Raw genomic sequence first — 20,199 nt, 5'->3', positions numbered from 1 at the left:
ATCCATCCATCCATCCATCCATCCATCCATCCATTAATACCCCCATCATTGAGCCTAATAACTGTAAACGCTTGTAAAAAGGAATCAAGAAGTCACTTTTAGTGATTTCAAGTTATTAGTTTTAAAATTTCCCTTATATTGTTGCAAAGGAAAGCAAAATTTAATTCGTATGTCTCGGAAAATTATGTACAGATTGATGGGTTTTAGTTTCCCTTATTCCACATAAGGATAAGGTAACTTTGTATTTTCAATATTCTGGGATAATCTATCTTGGGAAGCTGATTGTCGTCACTGGAAACGTATCCTTTTTTACATATCCATTAGGATTATTTGCAAGCCTAAACAAATAAGTGTATAACATCTACTGGTTAATACTGGCAAGAGGGGCAATAACGTGAGAACGGTGAAAAAAGACAGCGGGTAGAACTCTTTACAAAATTGTTTTTATTAAAGAAGAAAAGGTGTATAAGGCATCCCCCTTAAGGCATTTCCTACCAAAGTCACGTATAGGTGACACGCAGCTTTTCTTATCTGATCATTTTATGACTAGAAAATAAAATCATTTTAGGATGGCTGATAGTTGCATCGAATCACAAAGTAAAAAAGTTGGTTGAGTTGAACATAATAAGGCAGAAATAAGATATTTTTGGCCTTAAGGACAACTACGATTTTTCAGTTTCCCAGCAATAGATAAAATGGTCAAAAAAATAATGGCGTTTGGTGTCATGTTCTAATAATAAAAACATCTGGACTGTGGAGGTGGATTTATCACCGACACCCTAATGAGCTGAATGAAATAAGCAAACAAGCTTACATGGGTGAGACCTCAGGGGTAGCTGTAGATCCGCGTCGAGATGCATTTTTGAATGCCAGTCGGGAGTTATACTCAACAGGGCTTTCAGGAGGAGTGTTTGTAACAGTCGCCTTCTTTCGATGGAACCGTGGTGAGCCAAGAAAGTTAAAACGAAGGCTGTTGAGTCGGGCACGCCAATGTTGTGGCGAGAGCGGAGAAGTGGCGGTGCCAGCGGATACCTCTACCGACCGAGACTCGGAGCCATTAGCACTCTCCTTTGAGTTGCCATTAGCATTGCAAGTTTTCTACAATGAAACAAACAAATGCATTCGTTTATAGACTACGTCAATTTGTTCTCTCCTACAAATGGTAACGCTATTCGTATTACATCCTCCGCTCTACCAGATGCCAGCGGATAATAAATAACAAAAAAGCATTCGCATTAATGCAAGGTTTTCCCGAAAAAGGGGCAATTTTTCAATACTGTTTTATTCTAATGTTATATAATGTAGTCGAATGCATTTCTGTACTGCTTACAGGTTTTGTCCACCCTAAAATATGCAGTTACTGAGTCGGATACGATGACAAAGTCTAATTAGCAATAGTTCTTGCGAAAAAAAAATTAGCCCCAAAAAGTTATAGGAGCTTATAAGAGCAAAATTTTAGCGTTTATACACTTGACGGTAAAAGTTTATTCTTCTCAGACTGTTCCAAATAGCTTATTGAAGAATGCTTAACGCCGATTTCCTTAATATTCATCAACAATATTTCTAATTTTGAGAGAATAAATTTAAACGATATTTCGATAGTTCCAGTTGATTTACCTTTTGCTCGAGTTTATGAATATCTGCTCTCGTCGATGTTGTATCCTTATTCTCCTCCGAGACAACTGTGGGTCGAGGTATATGTGTGAGGCTTTGAGGACTAACAATCTTTCTCAAGACGTCATCTTCCGCAGAAATCGGAGTAGGTGAATTCGGACTGCCAACAGTACTTTTTCGCTCTGTTGATGGCGAGACCAGCTCTGAAGGGGTTTGGACAGCAGACTGACGGATCTGCGAGAATCGCTGCTGATTGCGGGATGGGGAGAGAAGCTGGCCCTGATGCACGTTCGGATGTTTCCTCATGATCAGCGGTGCATCCACCCGATTACGCGTCGGTGATGCAATGACGTGTTTTTTGTACTGATCGATGATTTCCTCTATGGGACTGCAAGCCTCATAGCCACTCATTCGGAGGTGACCTCGGACGTAACCCAGAGGTGAACTGATTGGACTGACGGGGGTACTCGAGCGAGTATCAAGATTGGTGCTGGCTGATTGTTTTCGTCTAAAACGGAGCCGCAATAAACATTTATTTACTTTAACCCGAATCACATTCTTAGTCTAAAATCAAAATACCTTTTTATGGATTCGCGGTAAACAGCCACATTGCAAGTGCACATATATTCCGCTTTTATATGAATAGCCCACGTATACAGAATTTGGTAAGCCTAAAAGACTTGCGCAGTGTTGGGTATGGCTCAATAAAGTGCATTGTTTGAAGCTGTTAGGACCTAGAGAGGCACGTATTTCTCTATCAGCAAGGTTTTTAAAACTTGGATAGATGCACATCAGCCTATCTTTACGGTATTCCCTATCGTGTACCAGATCATTTCCACTTGAACCAATCACACGGGTGTAAACCAAACTTGTCTGCTACCCAAATCTCATTTAAATCAGTTCCAATATTGTAGCATCTTTGGGCAAAGTGATATAGCATCTGTGGACGATGCAGTAGTAGGGCTTTGCATCCATAAATGTTACAACGTTGTGCTGGTCTGATGACAAGTTAACACCGATTGGCGACCAGTGATGTTTAACTTTCATGAGGATATTTTGATTCTTTTACATCTACATTGATTACGAAACGTTGTGGTGAAACCTGAACGAATGGGTTCCACTCACATACACCGATAAATGTCAATCAGTAAACTGTAAATCCGTCAATTTGTTTTCCTTTACGTCTTTCACGTTACTTTATAACAACATAGCGTGAAATTTAGATTGAGCCCTGGCTAATTTGCTATGGGAAGCGACATTTGCCCTCTCGTACTTTTGTAGTCCAACTTTCTGTGGATGGACAAACATACTATTGGACATTTTCAAACAATTTACTCACTGCTCATCCTGCGCTTTTATGGCACATACTAAATCATCTTCAAAAGACTAGCCCAGCTTCATGTGTGTGTACCTCGTGTGGATGAAATTGAGTTTATTGAGTTATTTGCTAGCTGAAAGTCCAAAAAACACTTACAACTGAGATCCGTCGACTTGACGCTATTCACATTCTCCTTATTTTTCCTTAGAAACAGGAAGGAATTTAATTAGTGAATTAGTCGGAGGTGTGGTTCACTTTTGTTGCAGCAAAACACCAAGCAAGACAGCAAGAACCATGTCGCATTCCAAATACTGCCGGAAAAGTTCACCTCTAAGAGGCGTCACTCTGAATTCTAGTTGGAACATGAAGGAAGGTGCAAGAAAGAGGGGTTCTCCCCTACTCTCATCTTTATATTCCGCATTCCCTGGATGATCTTTCTACAAAGTCTAAGTAATTACCGCATTCTTTTGGCGTTAAATAACCCTGCTTAACAGAAACATTTAAGGAATTAACGTGAGACAGAGACGGAGGTGACAAGAGCATGCCTCATCCCTGGTTTCTAGAGGCATAATTTCTTATAAAAATGGAGTTCGCACCGGACTTATGTCCCACCGGTAGCAGCTTATTTAGCAACTCTCTATAACCACGAGTTAAAAAAAAAACTATTAAAACTTGCACAAGCTACTATTTGAAATATGAGACAATCACTGTTCTTCTCTGACAGTATATTGAGAAGTCTACGCAAACCAAACGTCGTTTTGACAAATTTGGTAAAGATATCGAAAGATTTGTCAAGTTCTTTGCTCAATTGGATACAAAACCACAAGTTAGGTTCTTTTTACTGCCTCTCCATGGTTGATTAAAACGCTCGGAACAACAGCCGCATCCGAATTGAATAGTTTACGCTGATATGAAGGACACCTTTCTTATTCTATTAAAAGGACATTTTAGGAAACTCACTTTCTATAATAAATACTTGTGAGGTCCTGTAAAATTGTCCGTTTTTTCATTTTAATTTTGCTTACCAGGTGAAGAGTGAATTTTTAAAACTTAACATCCCATTAATAAAGGTATGGTTTATCTCCCACTTTCTCAAAAATAATACTTCATAAATGCACCCTAGAATGTAATCGAATTCTACACAGGCTATTAATTTGATCTACCAAACTCGAAACTGAACACGGTTTTGCTAAGACATCACGTGATGTTAAATTACAGATCGCATCAAAGTGGAGGCGAAAAGGAATACTCATTTTCAGCCTCCCTGAGCCGAAACAGCAAACATCTACGGTAGTGATGGCGCAGTTGAATTTAAGTAAGTTGGAATCTACAAGTCGTTTGGCATTTACAAGGTTAATGCAAATATAAAGCCCGCGGAAAAAAACAATTAAGCTAGTTTCCTGATTCAACTCTCAAGGATGAGGATCCACTTGGAATAATCTCGAATCCAAGTAAGTAATAAATTCTGCTGTGCGTATTAGTTGCCTTGGGAGTAATAAACAAGCGTACCTAACCATAAATCAGAAAAGAAGATAACGAAATCAAACAAGTTAGTGACGCAAGCCTACTGAGAATTCCCATTTTTGCCTCCAGGACCTAGAGCAGAATCGAATTTTAGCCACTTCTGTACCGTACTTTTTAGTATTCCTGAACCACCTTTGTCGTATATGTTTGTCCAATGCCAAGGAATGTGGTGAACGATCGAAGCTTAAGGAGCTATCCTCGGAAAAGTACAGGGGATAAGGATGATGATGAGGGTGCAATTAAGGCAGTTTATCTTGCTTTCCCATTCTTCCATTTCAATTGAATCGCGGTGTGCGGTCCTCTCAGGCAAGTTTTTAGTTTATAATGTGTCAAGTCTTGCCCCGTATAGTGTTGTGCAATTAGTGAGGTCGACTTACTTCCAAATGATTCTCAAGTCCAATTTAACCTCTTTTCTAAAGAAGAGTAAAAGGTTTTTCTTGCACTATTTCCAATTTTACTAAAGCAGTCAAATCTTAGACATACTTGTCTTCCGACCTTTAGTAGGTGAACAATTCACACATACATAAAACAGGTATATATGTCTAGCTACGAAGTGTGGAGTCGTGGGATGCCTTAGAAGTGTGCACTGGGTGGGAAGAGAATCTTTCAGGAATGTCCAATAATGCGTTTGCAGTAGAAAAAGGTAAAGAAATGCTGAAACGGTCTGGTTTTATAGCATTTTGATTAAGCAGATGCGCAGATTTGGCTTCCGCTCGGCGGCATGGCCACCAAACTGTGCCAACAGCTTCAACCGTGCCACTGTTACTGCTTGCGTCGTCAAGACGGAAAAACAAGGATACTGCAGTATTGTCCCAAAATTTTGCAGTATCCGGAATGGAGAATCTTCCTCAACGCAATGCATCTCATAGTGACTCATCATCAAAATTCCATTGTTAGAGCATTTCTGGGTGGGACGCAATGCTGCCACACCCTTTGCAGAGGTTTTACAACAAATTTGAGGTAAAATTTCTGCAAATTTGCTACTGAGTTAAAGCCGATTCGATGAACTAGACGAGCTGAGTGTACATACATCATTTAAGCTCCACCAACAGTGTTATGAAATGCGACTTTAAAATGGAAGGAAACTAGCCGCGAATTTAATTAAAGTTTACCACACGGACAGTTCCTAAACCCTACCAACATGCATTTTAGTGAGCTATACAACAAATTGAGCATCTTTTTTGGCATCTGGCAAGTAGATGGGAAATACACATTTATTATTTTATTAAATAAAATTCAACATCATGTTTGAACACATTTAGAGAGTTAAAGATAGCCTTTTTCAAAGGTCATACTTACGATCAAATCAAATAAAACTATGAGCATAAATTCTTGATAAGTAAGGACTTTTACAAATAAATCGTTTGTATGTATTTTCTTCCTTATAAAACTTACAATTTCTGTACTGCCAGACCACGACGACCGGCTAGTGGGGAGCCTTCGCTGAGATCACCCAACGAGAGCCGCACGGTTCCGTTGAGACCAATTCTAAGGCTGTCGATGCGTTTCCGTGGTGGATCTTGATTTGGAAAAAGAAAAAAACAAATTTAAGCTGAATTCTACCATTTTAAGTGGGATTTTTTTGCAGAAATTCTTATATAATACTTTTTTGCTTTATAAGTAGTATATGCACGAGCGGATTTTATAGGAATTACGCATTACTCTACGAATAAAAAGCCTTTTTGAGCACTTTTGTACAATGTGTTGAAAGGGGACCATCCCATTAAGAAGTGGGCCCCGGTGGGACTCTAAATACACCAAATATTCATTTCCTAGAATTTGCCTTATTTTGTGAACAATCTCTAATGGACCACAACAGAATACGCTATTCCCTCAATCAATTGTCATCATAACTCTTTCTTTCATATTTATTAATGCATAAATATAAAGCCAAATGTGGAACTCAATTAGGAATCTGGCAAAGAAAACGCTGTGTCGCGGTTCAGTTCATAGTAGAGTCGTGAGGTTGCTAAGCCTTACCGGAAAGACTAGACAATTTTAAATCCTCCTTTTTAATGAATAATCCAAAAATAATTAAGGATTACTCTTAATCATTGAGGTGATATTGACTTAGCAATCATTCAATAAAGGCAGAAGAATGTAGAAATGATCATGGCAAATCCAGGTAAACGTAGGTTATGTTTTATTCACACAGTCTGTGACAATGCACTGCAGCAACACAGCTAACTACAGGGATCATTAACCCGGCAGAAGCGTATATATTTACGCAGCTGGATATGAGCCAATTTACTACGTTGATAAGTGGACTGGGTATCTGTGTAAAAAAGCCCTTGCTAGATTAGGGGCATCGCAATGTGTGACAGACATGCCCACAACGGATTCGGTAATCAGGGCGGTTGATAAGGCCCCCAATTTCAGTCCTAACCATTTGTGAGGCATCAAATGTCACGTAAAGTACAACACAGGATCAAAGCTTTCTTAAGCAACATGAGAATATGAAGAAAGGGGGAAAGTATCTCACCTTTTACTGGACACATCCCAACTGACGAGGCGTTGAACATAAAATGGCGAAAAAAGCAATTATACTTTAGTGATTAAATGGAACGAGGGTGAAAAATGCATCAACACTAAGAGGGCGTACAAAACTGCTGAAAATAACGCATCGAGGTGTTTTAAAAGAGCGCCTCAGGGAGAAAATGCTTTTTGAATTGCACAGCCAACCTTGAAGTACCGTCTCTAATCCCTAATTCAAAGGTACACATCGAAATAACCGCCCTGGAAAATTACTTAACCATTTAAGGGGTCTTGACTAAACCATCCTACAGTCACGTATTATCGTCCTTCAAGGAAACGGTTGAAGACGAGGGCCAAAAAACCATTTCCAACCGGTAATGCTATGCCGGCACTAGTCCGTACAAAATACATGATCCTTCTAACATAGAAAATTTCCGAAGACCATGATGCCTGTCTTTTTGTGAAAAGAGAGAGCAGGAAATATACACGCACGGATGACTGTGGACAGTGACATCTCGTGCACGTTCACATACACAGAGGGATACAAATGAAGGCATCAACTCCCAGAAGGGCGTAGAGGAGGTGATGTGACTCACTGCCTCACACAAATCTACACACCCAAATGCAGTGGTGAATTCGCGTTTTACAGGACTAAATCTCCGACTGAGTTAGTAAAAGACAGTGGGAAGAAAGCAGCAGTGCTAGCCTCACCTGTAGTGCTCCGCGAGCGGATTTCATCGGGATCTTCATAACAGGGACTCCTTATCTTCCGATCGAGTAAAAGGAAGTATATCACTTTCTCCGTATTGTGACTTTAAGAGGAAAAAGAATGGGTGATGTTTAGCATAAAATACGATATAATGCGCCAGGTTTAGGCGGGTTTAAGCATCAACAGCATACACAATTTACCGAATATTTTTTGCAGAAATGTACGTTTTAAAGGAGATGAGAATCATTTAACACTGCGATGAACGCTTTGATTAGTATCTCATGGAAGTAAGCAATCGTTGTAAGACAGAAATAGAAGCAGTTCATAACAAAAATTTACTGTTAACCCGAAAGGCCAAACGTTACTATCATCACATATATGTGACAAAATAAGTTCCACGTGCCCTTTCCAGTTCATGGCAAAAAATTTTGTTGCAATTCATAATTTTACAAGGTTCTTGTTTAGAATAAAATTCAATAGTGCTAGGGTTATAGATACATTAGGAGAACGAAACATCATCCGGACTGCGGTAGTTTACCTCCCCCTGAGACGATGGTGAGAAACTCACCACATCCCAATAAGGAACCTTCGACGTCACATTAGCTGACTGTTTCTATGATGCTAATATAGGTATAAGAACGTTTTAAAATACCCTGTTCTATTAGTGCAGCTGTTCTAACGAAAGGGTATCTAGTAAAGTTATTACAACTGCGCAAATGTTGTTTCTTTGATGCAAACGCATTCAGTTGAATTGGAGGGCTGGAAAATACATTCACCCTTTAGCCATCACCTATCCTTTTGTCAAACCTAAAATACGCAATTCATTGTCCCCATTAGGCATAAATTGTTAGCATTTGTAAAATTTGTTTAAAATCCCACTTTAATAACAAGAATAAACCCAAAAGCAGCAGTCTATTGCCTTTCAGTTAAGTAGCACATTGTGGACCTTCAAAAACCAGACCGAGTACATATCTGATTTTGTGTGCTCCAAAAGATTCAGTAAAACAATCATGTAGGTTTCAAGGCAAGTTAAAAATACAGTTCAGCCATTTGTCTTGCGGACCTCCTACACCACTTTCTCATAAAGGGTACGGAAAAAAAAGATAATTCTGTTTTCACCTTAAAAAGAGATTCATATTAAAACTTGTTCAAAATCTTTTTCTACGTGGAGCTGTCAAAAGCGATGCAAAATAAAACCTTAGTCTGATAGATATTAAAATTTATCTCTATCATGAAATTAATTGGAAACTGCCAACTGCGTCTTCTACTTTCAGGGAAAATCCCTCAAAACAAAACTAAGTACTCTTAATTTAGAGAAATTAGTTGGGCTTTTGAGGACCGAAAGTAAAAATTTTTTACTCTGTGTGCAACTATTCCCTCATGAAAGGCAAATTAAGGGTGGAAAACTGCCCATCTTTAGGTGGGATCAAAAAATATTGGATTCCGCATGCTCATTCATCAATCTACCGGGAGGTGTAAAATTCATGTGTATTTTTGTGTTCTGATTGTAGATAAGGGCTCATTTTACATTCTTCTTCTTTCATTTTTGGGGTGTTTTTGAGTAATGAGAGAAAAAACCGCCTTAAACATTAGTGGTATTCCACTCGATAGTGGATTTAGAAAGTGTATAAAACCACACTGCGATGTGCATGTTCAGTTCACCTTCCAAGTACTTACTCTATAAAAGGAAAAAGTTAACATCCGTTAGTTCCCTAGCTACCATTCATTAAGACCAAAAATCCCTACATTTACTTCCCACTGACAGAAGAATGAAGTAAAATGACACTTTTTAATTAAGCAGGGAGAAACAATAAAACCTTATCTCTCCTAAATTCGTTTAATATCCTTTAACAATAGTACAAACTGTTTTCAAGGAAAATTAATGAAAAATTCAAGAAAATCAAACATTAATGTGGATTTTTATAAGGAAGAAGTAGGAGGGATTGCAGAAGGACTACTACATAAGCCGTAGCAGTGATAACCTCTCCGTTTACTTCAGACTTCTTTCCAATACTATCTGGCATGTGATTATCAGAATCCACAAAAAGGCGGTGTTCATCATTTAAAGCTCGAAGAAATATCACGGGGGAATGCGAGGGCTGAGGAGAGAAAATGATTTTGCCTCTCCCTCTCACTTGCCTTCCTTCCCTCCCTTCCCGGATTCCAACTATAGTGCAATATGAATGAGGTTGTCTTACGAGCCAATTTCGTGGCACTACAAGGTATGCGGTATGTGGTCTTGCTTCGCTTTGTGTTCACTCTCTTTTTATGAACTAAGTAGTCCCATTCCATCTTATTTCAAAAGAAAAAGTTTTCTTGAACACCTACGAGATGATTTTCAGGAGGCAAACTTTTGTGTTTACAATCCACCACACACACAGAGCAAGCATTTGCGGTGTGTGCATTAGAAGTGTGGGGCGGAGGGTAAGTGGATCCATCCAGAAGCAGTGGATGAAGTGTATTGGTAATTCTTGAAGGTTATCATCATTTGTTAGTGTATATGGCTACCACCCCTTTGCTTAGAAGCTTCAACTAGTGTGGAGTGAAAATAAATGGTAAGTGTTCGACAGTGGATGGGGGAGTGACCTACCGATATACCGACGGGTGTCGGTACTTCAAATGTCTGCGGTATAAACAATCGTGTGCGTTTTAAATGTTCATGCAACATTCATAAACTCATCACAGGAACCTCCCTAGTCACGGTCAGCCAAAACTGCTACGAGCCCAAATTTGCGCAGTTAAACCGTGTATATATATATACCTAGATAGGCTCGAAATAAGGTCTCATCAACGCCTCCGGGACTTGATAAATAACTGTGAAGGGACATAAATAAGTTAAACATCTTTCATTAGCCTCATTACTCCCTTCAGATGTGTAGGTGGCAGAACCAGAGGCCATAGAACGGGTCTAGTTGGCGCCTGCGCATTGAAATATCTTCAGCCTGGCGAGAGCTTGACCCAAAATCTACTCAGTTCATGCGATTTCATTAAATTTATAAAAAAGCACTAGACCTTAAAGTGCTGGAGCATTCGTGCACCACAAAAGGACCAATTTTTTATCAAAGGGGCACTTGGGGATGGGAAACTTTTGAATGGCAGCCTGACAGCCCACGCTTTAAGCGTTTAGGCAAAGAAAACTTACAAGGGTGAAAGCAGGGCATCGTAGAGTTTGCTCTCATTTCTAAAGCACTGCAAGGAGGTCATAGTGGCGAAAATATCGGGATCGACGTCTTCACGAGATGGAATGATGGAGGTTTGCACAGCCTGAGACATTGGAAGTTCTGTTTGTAGCGGAGGTTCCTGATCACTAAAAAAAATTGCTACTACGTCTCATTTTGAACTTTAACCTTTATAACCTCCCTATTCAATTCATCCATTCCAGCCCAGTTTGGGAGCAAAGTTTTTCTGCAGGGCTTTGCATTTATTTAATGATGGCCCGGGCAGGAATGTCGGGAATGCTGGTTCAAGCAATAACAATGAAATCTAAATTATCTGTCTCCCTCTATTCGCTCTCAACTGCCAGCTTCCTAACCTTTTACCCGTAAATCGTGAAAATGTATACACATGTGTCCCTGGGAGTAAAAGACTTAGACGAACTTGGAAGACGGGAAAGTAATAAATCGGATGTAACGATTCTCCGTGGATAATAACGACAAACGGGTTCAGGCACAGTTGGAGTCAGTTGCTTCGTCTCGTCAAGGGGAACCTAGTCAGACCGAACGCAGGGTAACGTAGTCTAAAAGTCATCTCCACCCTTTTCCTACCAAATCCTCAACCGGGGCGGGACGACGCACTGTGTGCGAGGCCTATGTCAGTTTCCGGGTAGAGTGTACTACTTGACGCAGAAACAGCGCTTCATCAGTTGGCGGATGACTAGTTCCGAGGAATTCGACACTACACAGATTCACCGAGTCATAAGGCAAGCTTAAGCAACATATATCTCCTTTTCTCCTCAATGAACATACCTAGTCACCCACGCATGTTCAAGGACGTCCTTGAGCTACAAAATGAAGAATGGGCAGGACTTTCATATTCATAAAGAGGTGAAATAGTTATTTCGTTTAAAAAAACTGCTACCCTTCAATTTTAAATAATGTTTTTTTTTTTGAGAGTAGTGCAATTAACAGCGCATTTGGCTCAAAATGACTATTAGATGTCATTGTTGGTTGCCTAGCAACCAAACATACCGATATTCTTTTCTTAGGATCGACCTCAATCATAGCTCGGAGGAGGGCTTGGCAGTCGGGAGGAACGAATGGAGGAATTAGGAAATTTCCCTTTTTCACCTTCTCCAGGAGATTGCGTAGATTTTCATCGTCAAAGGGAAGAGCACCCTAAATTAAAGGGACAGTAGTACATGAAGCCGAAAATCCACTCTCATATTTCGGGCCTAGAGACTCCTCTCTTACTCTTTCTAGGAACCTTCTAGTTAAAATAGTTACGTTGTAAATCAGGATAAAAAGATTATTTCTTGGAATTTGTGGTAAGAGATGCTCCTGACATGACTATCTCGGCTTTAATTAATAAAAGGAAAAGGCAGCCTCTGCAAGGTGAAATAATCCAAAATATTTGAAGGTAAGCGCAGAAAGTGGTGGCAAGATCCACCCCGTTGTCTTTCCTTCAGTGCACAGAAAAACCTACAGACCGAAATATGCATGAATGGTTTCTTAAATCCGGGGATTTTTACTCGTCCATTCCTCCACAACCCTTGTAAGCAGCTCCCCTAGGCTTTACTAAACGATTGTTATGCTTTATGAAAGAATGGAAGATTATTTATTGTGGAGAGGGAGGGGAGTTAATCGGCTTTTAAGTGGGCTGAGGTAGCTCATGAAATGCGACCTACCACTAGTAGGGCGTAGAGAATGACGCCACACGACCAGACATCAGCCATCCGACCGTCATACTTTTCACCCTGGAAAAAAACCAAACTAAATATCAAATTAGGATTTAACTTGACATACTCACTCCCAAATTCAACTCATCTTAGTAAATATCGTTTTAGAACCGAGGGAAAAAACCATACTTCTGTCCCAGTAACAAGGCAGGCATAAAATAAGACAATTTTTCCCGAATCCTTCTCATCAGGAAAAAAACGGCTTTTGTAGGATTAGAAAATAATATTTTAGAACTATTTCCACCTTCTGGTTAGCTGTCCTTTTGAAATTTGCTTTAGAACAAGCAAAGGTACTGGAGCGAACATAGAAAGTCGGTAGCTCGTTCGAGGGCAAAAAGTTGGACGACATGGGGGTGTTAAACAGTTGGAGAGTCCATTTTTCCAACAAAAAAGTGTACAGAGTGGAGAAGAACAGTACAATAAAAAGGTCTGGGGAGAAATAAATCCTAACGAAAAAGACCATTCCGAGGGGAGTCACGCAGGAAGCAGATCGTCTACTCCTCTCTCTCTCTCTCTCTCTCTCTCTACCTCTCTTACGGCCAAATATTCTCTTTCCAAAGACATATGACTGTTTTGGGCATTATATATGAGCATTACTTTTTTTCCACATCTAAACTAACCCGTCTACATTTCAAGTCGGTGTTGGACAATCTCTTCAATGGAGAATGTGTGTGGCCAGTGGTCGGTAGCGAAGCCAGACCATGTCTTTTTGTCTCGGTGGTCAGTAATTAAGGTTGGTACTTTTGTTGTATTAAAATGGAAAAATTAACTTCAGAAATGACATGCCTGTATAGCTGTTCTGTAATTTGCATTCCGAAAGAATATACTAGTTAGTTTTCATCACCCTGAAATGGAAGGGAGGATGCAGTTGTTGAACTCTTAGTACGTTGGACACGGATTTCAAAAAGTGCACTTCAGTGAGGAATTTGAATTTTGTTTTTTTTAGCTTCTACAGCCGCTGAGGTTTAAAATTTCTTTGTGATACCATGAGTATACCGTAAGAGACTCTGTTTGAATGCCTTACTATGGCCTCAAGGGGAGACTTGTAAACGAAAGCGGCAAACAAAAGCATTCTCAGGAGTTCCGAATGGCTTAATTTAAGGAGGTTTTATGACAGAAAGATTACTAAAGCCACGTTCACTTTTAGAATGCTCCCTTTGATTCCTTCCAACTTTGCGTTCAAAAGCACTGGACTTTAGCAATTTGAAAACCTCAATTGTGGAGTTGCCTACGATATGCAACTGTATCATCGAAGTTGCAGTCAAATGTTTTCTCGTCTCTATAAAATTTGGTAGTCACATTTCCTAGCATGTGGGCTGGTTTTAAAAGCACCGACTGTGTTGCAATATCCAACGCGGAAGACCACTTGACTATGCAAACTCTTCAGCACTTTAGAGTGCCATCGTCTTCTTTCCATAACAGAAGACCTACAGGCTTTCCAAATACAAATGATGACTATTTTTACCCGGCGTGGTGCAAAATAAGTTGAGTATGAAAGCATTTAAGCGGAAACGAGGGCACCACCGATTATTCATAATTCAGCCTTGAGGTTGTTATCTAAGTACTGCAGATTTGCTTGAAAGGCAAAGCCGACACTGATATATCGGAAGACAATAAGATTTATAAAGGAATACTTTCTGGGGAAACTTATCTCCATTACATCTGCGCGCTGTGGGCAGGCTGGAAGGCGGCGTCTGTTGGTCCTCTGTCAAAAACTGACTATCACGCTTTTAGAGCACTGAATCACGCCTTGTCGATTTACGACAGGCCATGGAAAAAATATCCACGCTTCGCTAATGCCGACTAATATAGGGAAGAGATTTAAGCTAAAGACTTTTGATTTCAATCACGAATAACGTTTTGTTTGTGAAAAGTGTTTGAAGACTTGTTTTCGGTCTATTCCAATTAGGCCTTCAAAATGATTTTGAGCAAATTCGCTACAAGAGTCTCAGAGGAAATTTAGTCACTGCAGCCTGCTACTCAGGAACCAGAATGTAATTTTCTTTTAAGCGAGAATTAATCCGTTTACAGTGTAACTTGGGGTGACCAGTTATCAAAAATGGATGACGGAAACGTCACCTATACGTGACGCCGGTGGCAAACATGTTAAGATGGCAATAAAACGGGAAAATAAAAATATGATACCTGGAAATTAAAAAAGTTACTTCACGTTTTGCATTTAAACCAGAGCTTTTAAGCGAAGAACTTGGCTTTGTCTTTATTGATGAAAAGGAATCCTAACAATACCATGCGCAGTTTTGTGTCACGCTTGAAAGGAGTGAAGGACAAATTGATGGACTTTAAAGCTTATTGTCATCCATAAAAACATTTAAAGCCCATTTGGTTTCCCTGCTTGATCTAGACGTAAACGATTAAAGTACTTAGTTCTAAAGCTTTGCACTCTGGCATTGCACATGATAGCCCTAGATCCTACAGAACAAATTCGACAAAAAAGTTTTTGAAGCTTTGGAAGCAAGCCAAGTTTATTTTTCAGGGCAGCCAAGCTTTAATCACGTTCGTCAGTTTAAAAAGGAAAGGTTGATAAAAAAGAGGATGAACTGAAAGTAGGAGGAAGGTAATGGAGACATCCGTAAAGCGTGCCGTATTGATAGTCCAACACTTATCCATCCTTGTTTTTAAATTCATGCAAATAAACAAGCACATTCATTTTACATATTTCAAGTAGTTCTAACAATCGACTGTAACAGGATTTATGCGAAAAGGACAGGAATCCTTCACCACCTGATAGTTTGCCAAACAAAGGAGGTGACGCAAGACCCTCATCGGAATCTGCTGGATGTATCACTTCCATTGAATTTAAATTTCTTCTCGCTGGAGCAAAAAAAAATTAACAGAATTACTATCGGAGATGTTAAGAATGATAGACGCAACAGAGCAATAGTTTGGTTTACATGCCAGCACTCAGACTTCCAAAATCTCCCATGATCCGGCCTTCACGTTGATTCCATCTTCGGTTGCCGGACAGCTAACTTTCCCGTGCGTGCACTCTACCTCAAATCATTAATTAAATAGAAGTTCTGCTGCAACAAGTGTTTCCCTTATTGGTAAAAATTAGCAGCAAAGTTCTTCAAAGTAGCTTTTGCATTATCATTCTCTTTTTGTTCGTAACTACTTACAATTGTCCACTTTGTAGGCACAATGTTTTAAATACTCCACTAAAAACAGATTTTATGTAGCGAAACTATCACCCAATTAGAAGACAAAACTTTGCCAAACAAGTGTACTCCTCTGAGTCAATTTTTCTTCAAACCATCATGGAAAGACAAGTGATGCTATCCGATGGGACAAGTCATCCATACTTACAATTGAAACAAAGTACACTTCTTTTTCAAAACCCGATTATAATCACGCAAAAAGTGAGAAAAAGGGAGTCATGCCGAATGAACGCAGCGTTGATGGATGTGGGTATCTCGGCAACTCTGCAAGGCCCCAAATAAAGCGTTGAAATTTTGTTTTTGTGACATCTAACAAGACTGGCCTAACATGATTAAAACAAAGTAATTCAGCAGTCTTTTTGTTTTAATCGTTTTCTGCAAGTTAATGTGAGAAATCGCGTAATTTATTTAAGTGAGACTCTTCATTAGAAGTGTGGTGCGCTAGTGTCTGAAATAAAGTCCAAATCTCCTTTACTTGTGTTTTATGCACGTACTGATAAAATTTGAATATGCTGCACGTATATTTTGTCGAAATTAAGAGCCTAGAGTAATTAGGTCACAATATGGAGACAAAAACTAAAAAACTTAGCATTTCGGTAGTAATGTACTGGTAGAGTTTTAAAAACCGCGTTACAAGATAAAAAGGGAAGGAGAGAGAGAGAGAGAGAGAGAGAAGGTGAGGGAGAGCAGTATTAAAAAGGGCACAAACAACGCATGCCATGCGGGACAACAAGTTGGGGTTATTTGCTTGGCATTCCATCTTACCCGTATAACTTCCGGACATGCATAGTGGGGCGACCTAAAAATTAGTCGTTCCATGGTAGGTATACATATTATTTTTTTGCAGAAAAAATAAATATTGCCTAACAGTCCACCCTTTTACAGTGAGAATAATCAGTAATTTTGCGAAAAATTCCACCGGAACTGGATATTGTAAGTTCCTTCATTTGGTAAAATGATTTAAGCATAGATAATTTAATGACTTCTTTGGTGCTTATAGGTATTTCCTACAGCAAGAAATTTGGCGCAAAATAGTTTTCTCAGAAGTAAAAAATATTATGATTTACGGAAAATGCGTGGACCAAGAAAACACTTATCAGAAGGATTGTCGTGTAGCAACATCTAGCAACGAAACAAACGTACTGAATGTAAATTTACCACATCAACACAATTCTTTCGCCCCCTAAAGCGCCTTACTTTTTCATAAAGAAATATTTGCCTCAAAACTAATCATCTAATTAGTTAAAGATATCTATAACTTTTTAGAACGTGCAAGGCCCCTAAAAGCGCCCAACAATAAAAGTACAGGCATTTGGAGCACTTATATTAGTACAGATAATAGGGTTCGTTTTTGTAACAATAAAGGATAGCGCCATTTCTGATATCCGAAATGATGCTATGTCCGAAGCATTTTTGTCCGCGACAGTAATCTGTCCATGGTATAAATTTTGCAGCACCGGATCGCGCAATCTTGGGTGTTAAGCCCACTCGCAGGTGCACAGCGTCTATACTACGCAAAAATTCCCCAAAACATCTATTACATGCTACAAACCATTACAATATGCAAAAGTAGACTATTTTGGGCCTCATCATTAGGCATAGACTAAGTCGAAACGACACAATTGATGCAAGAAAGGGGGAGGAGAGCATTACGTCGCAACAAAAGGCGAAAAATTCCGATTAATTTACTTTCTAGCTTTGATGTAGGTCATGTAAAGGGAAAAAGTGAATTTGATTCAACCCACTTTACATTCTTCCCTTGGTTGGGGAAAAAAGGAGCATAAAATATGGCGTAGGCATCATGTATCGTGTTCAGATCTACCGAAAAAAGGAGAACCCGTGCTACTAAAACTAGACGTGCATCGCTAGTGTAATTAAACAAATATGGTGGAGCATTTGATTCGTGACATAGTAGCAACTGTCACTTTTTCGCTACAGATCACGCAGGAATTGCCGCAGACTCAGCCGCATTTAAAATTTATTTTAAATTATAAAACTTGAAAAATTCTGTCTTGGAGGAAAGATACATATAGAATAAGTTTTCGTCTTATTTTAAAGTAGCTGAATATCTTGTTTATCCACACAGGCGCCTAAATCTCCACATGGATGGACCTCCGCCCCGCAGCATGATTCCCGGACCATACTAGTACGGCAGTAAGTAGTATGTTCATCCATTCTAATTCGGATGTTGATTACGACCCGGAGGGGAGATTATTTTTTGACCACACTATAAACCATACAATTCCTATCATTTGAGGTGCTAGTCAAGCAGGAAAGGACAACTTTTGGAATCCAATTAGGCACAACAGCTGCGCGGTTGGGCATCTCAGAAGATTAGCGCATCATTACGTTGTTTGCGTAAGACACACCGGGAAGTGTGTTTGTTTTATTTACCAACGCGATCTTCTCAGTTTTCGGTAACCATCTTTGATGCCATGCTTACATGCCTTTCTGCGCATTTGGCAAGATCTCGAACGCCACACTACCATTCCGGATGGGGATGGAACTGGTGGAACGGAGGGGGTTATTCTTTTCTGGTGGCTTAAGGAAGCAAAGAAGAGACCTTCATCCTAACGTATCAACAACTTTTTTATTCAATTATTACTCCCAGGTGGAGTTGGACCAATCATCCATTTGGCTGAGTCACTTTGATAGAGGCAACTCGTCGTCCTTTTGCATCAACTTACTGAGCGTTTTGTTTTTCGCCTCATATATAGGCAGCTCCGCTGGCTTGACGCAATCAGAGCGCTTGGCCGTGCCAAGCTCCTATTAACCAACCCTAATTCATTTTAATTTTCCTAACTTTTCAACTTGAGAAGTGTGTTTTACACTTTCTCCCTCCTCTAATGTAATATACATGAACGTTAAGCAGTCCTCAAAATAGGTTTATGGAGGCAAAAAATAGGAGGAGAAGAGGGAATGACAGGTCACGGCAACGACAGTCTCAGTGATAGGCCTTTTTTATTACGTGGTGAATGAATTAATTTATACTTGAAATGCCATTATAAATGTGTCAACGGGCAGTCGGACATAAAACCTGCATGCATGCGCAGGCTCTTCGAGGCTCCAAAAACACAACTTTGGATGGGACGAACGCATGCCAAAACTCGTAGTCGCACCTAGGTAGTAGGGACAGGAACCGTGCATTACGGATTCGTCATTTCAAACAACAGAACGTACACTTTCAGAAGGATAGATTCGATTGCAATTAGGGGGGTAAGAAGCATAAGTCAAGCGTCCATTGAACATCTAGAGCATGTCGTGAGGGAATATGGAAAGGTGGATTGCCTTCATATTTGAATTTCGTTGATAGCGGTACAAAGGCGGTTGGTAGGGTCCATAATAAACACCAGTTGTTAGCATTCTTACACCAGTAAAGAGTAATATTTGTCTTATTTCATCTTGTTTCAGACACAAATGGATAGCATCGAAAAAGTGTCTGCGTGGATTCAGTGAGCCTGCTTCAACAAACGGGAGCTAGGGGCAATAAATGAATAAAAACTTGCATCGATTACCTTAAATATATAAAAAAATTGACATTAAGATGAAGTGATCGGCTCCTAAGTGTAGATGACAGATTTGATCCAAAAACCGGGCACTTGCAAGGAATCGCCCTTGCCCTCCTCAATCACCACAGCTACCGTCTTCATTTGGCCTCATGGAAACGGCTTTCGCATTTATGTGTAAAATCGTCATTTGCAGAAGCTAACCGGATTCATTTAAACGAGCCTTGAATCTACCAACTTTTGACATGGGGGCAGTAGTGCAAACTCGTGACTGCCTCATCTGGAAGACATAACCATTGATGAAGGGCATGCGATCGTGGGAAAAAGGATTGCATTCGAGAAGTCTTTCGTGGCGAAGGCTTTAGGAAATGCAAAACTGTAACTCGTTTAGTGAATAATCTAACAAAAGGAATGGTTTGTGTGTTTATTGTAAGGGGCAAATGCACCGAGCGCCGGAATCAAAAGTACTCTAAGCGATGCAAATACCCGATTGGGCGATTTCGGTGAAGGTCTTATCTTCACTGCCATATCAAGGATGCCTGCCTTTCACAAGAAATCGCCTCCAACTGCACCGATCTTTTTTTAGGAAGCATGCAGAATTTTGCCAGTCATTGTAAGAGCCCAGTTTTGAAAGGCTAGAAACTGCAGGATGTAGTTATATGGATCTTCCAGTTCCGCCTCCAAGCTGGCCTTGTTAATTGAACAGGTAGAAATGGGCAGTGGCTGGAAATGCGTGTAGATAGGAGGAGAAAGGCTGGATGCACTGATTGGACTGGCTAGGCAAGCCTTGGGGGATTAATTATTAACGAAAATTAATGACAGGCTAATAGTCGCATCAGAACGCGAACGAACTCCAGGATTGGGCAAATGCAAATGGTAAGCGAACGGGTAGTGACAAGCGACGTCGGAATTGAAACTCTTCTCGCCTTTTTTAAATAAAAAAATACTTCCACCAAAAGCCCACATGCTTTGATAACATTTGC

The 20,199-nt window shown here is 39.9% G+C and overlaps 1 protein-coding gene across 1 annotated transcript in view; it reads right to left on the bottom strand. All coding sequences in view use genetic code 11, as the record gives it.

Annotated features, from left to right (window-relative positions):
• Positions 1 to 12,531, bottom strand: part of EGR_06952 (BR serine/threonine-protein kinase 2) — a gene marked incomplete at both ends in the record, with an annotated part of 14,686 nt that extends 2,155 nt beyond the window's left edge. Inside the window, 7 exons of the mRNA XM_024496201.1 lie at positions 815 to 1,098; positions 1,618 to 2,122; positions 5,852 to 5,975; positions 7,643 to 7,743; positions 10,783 to 10,947; positions 11,766 to 11,974; positions 12,484 to 12,531. Of these exons, the coding sequence (XP_024349404.1) occupies positions 815 to 1,098; positions 1,618 to 2,122; positions 5,852 to 5,975; positions 7,643 to 7,743; positions 10,783 to 10,947; positions 11,766 to 11,974; positions 12,484 to 12,531 (1,436 nt within the window). The remainder of the gene's footprint in view (positions 1 to 814; positions 1,099 to 1,617; positions 2,123 to 5,851; positions 5,976 to 7,642; positions 7,744 to 10,782; positions 10,948 to 11,765; positions 11,975 to 12,483) is intronic.
• Between the last annotated feature and the right edge of the window lie 7,668 nt (positions 12,532 to 20,199).

Source organism: Echinococcus granulosus (assembly GCF_000524195.1).
Source record: "Echinococcus granulosus chromosome Unknown EG_S00066, whole genome shotgun sequence".
Classification (NCBI taxonomy): Eukaryota; Metazoa; Platyhelminthes; class Cestoda; order Cyclophyllidea; family Taeniidae; genus Echinococcus; species Echinococcus granulosus.
This window is presented reverse-complemented; position numbering and strand designations above follow the sequence as displayed.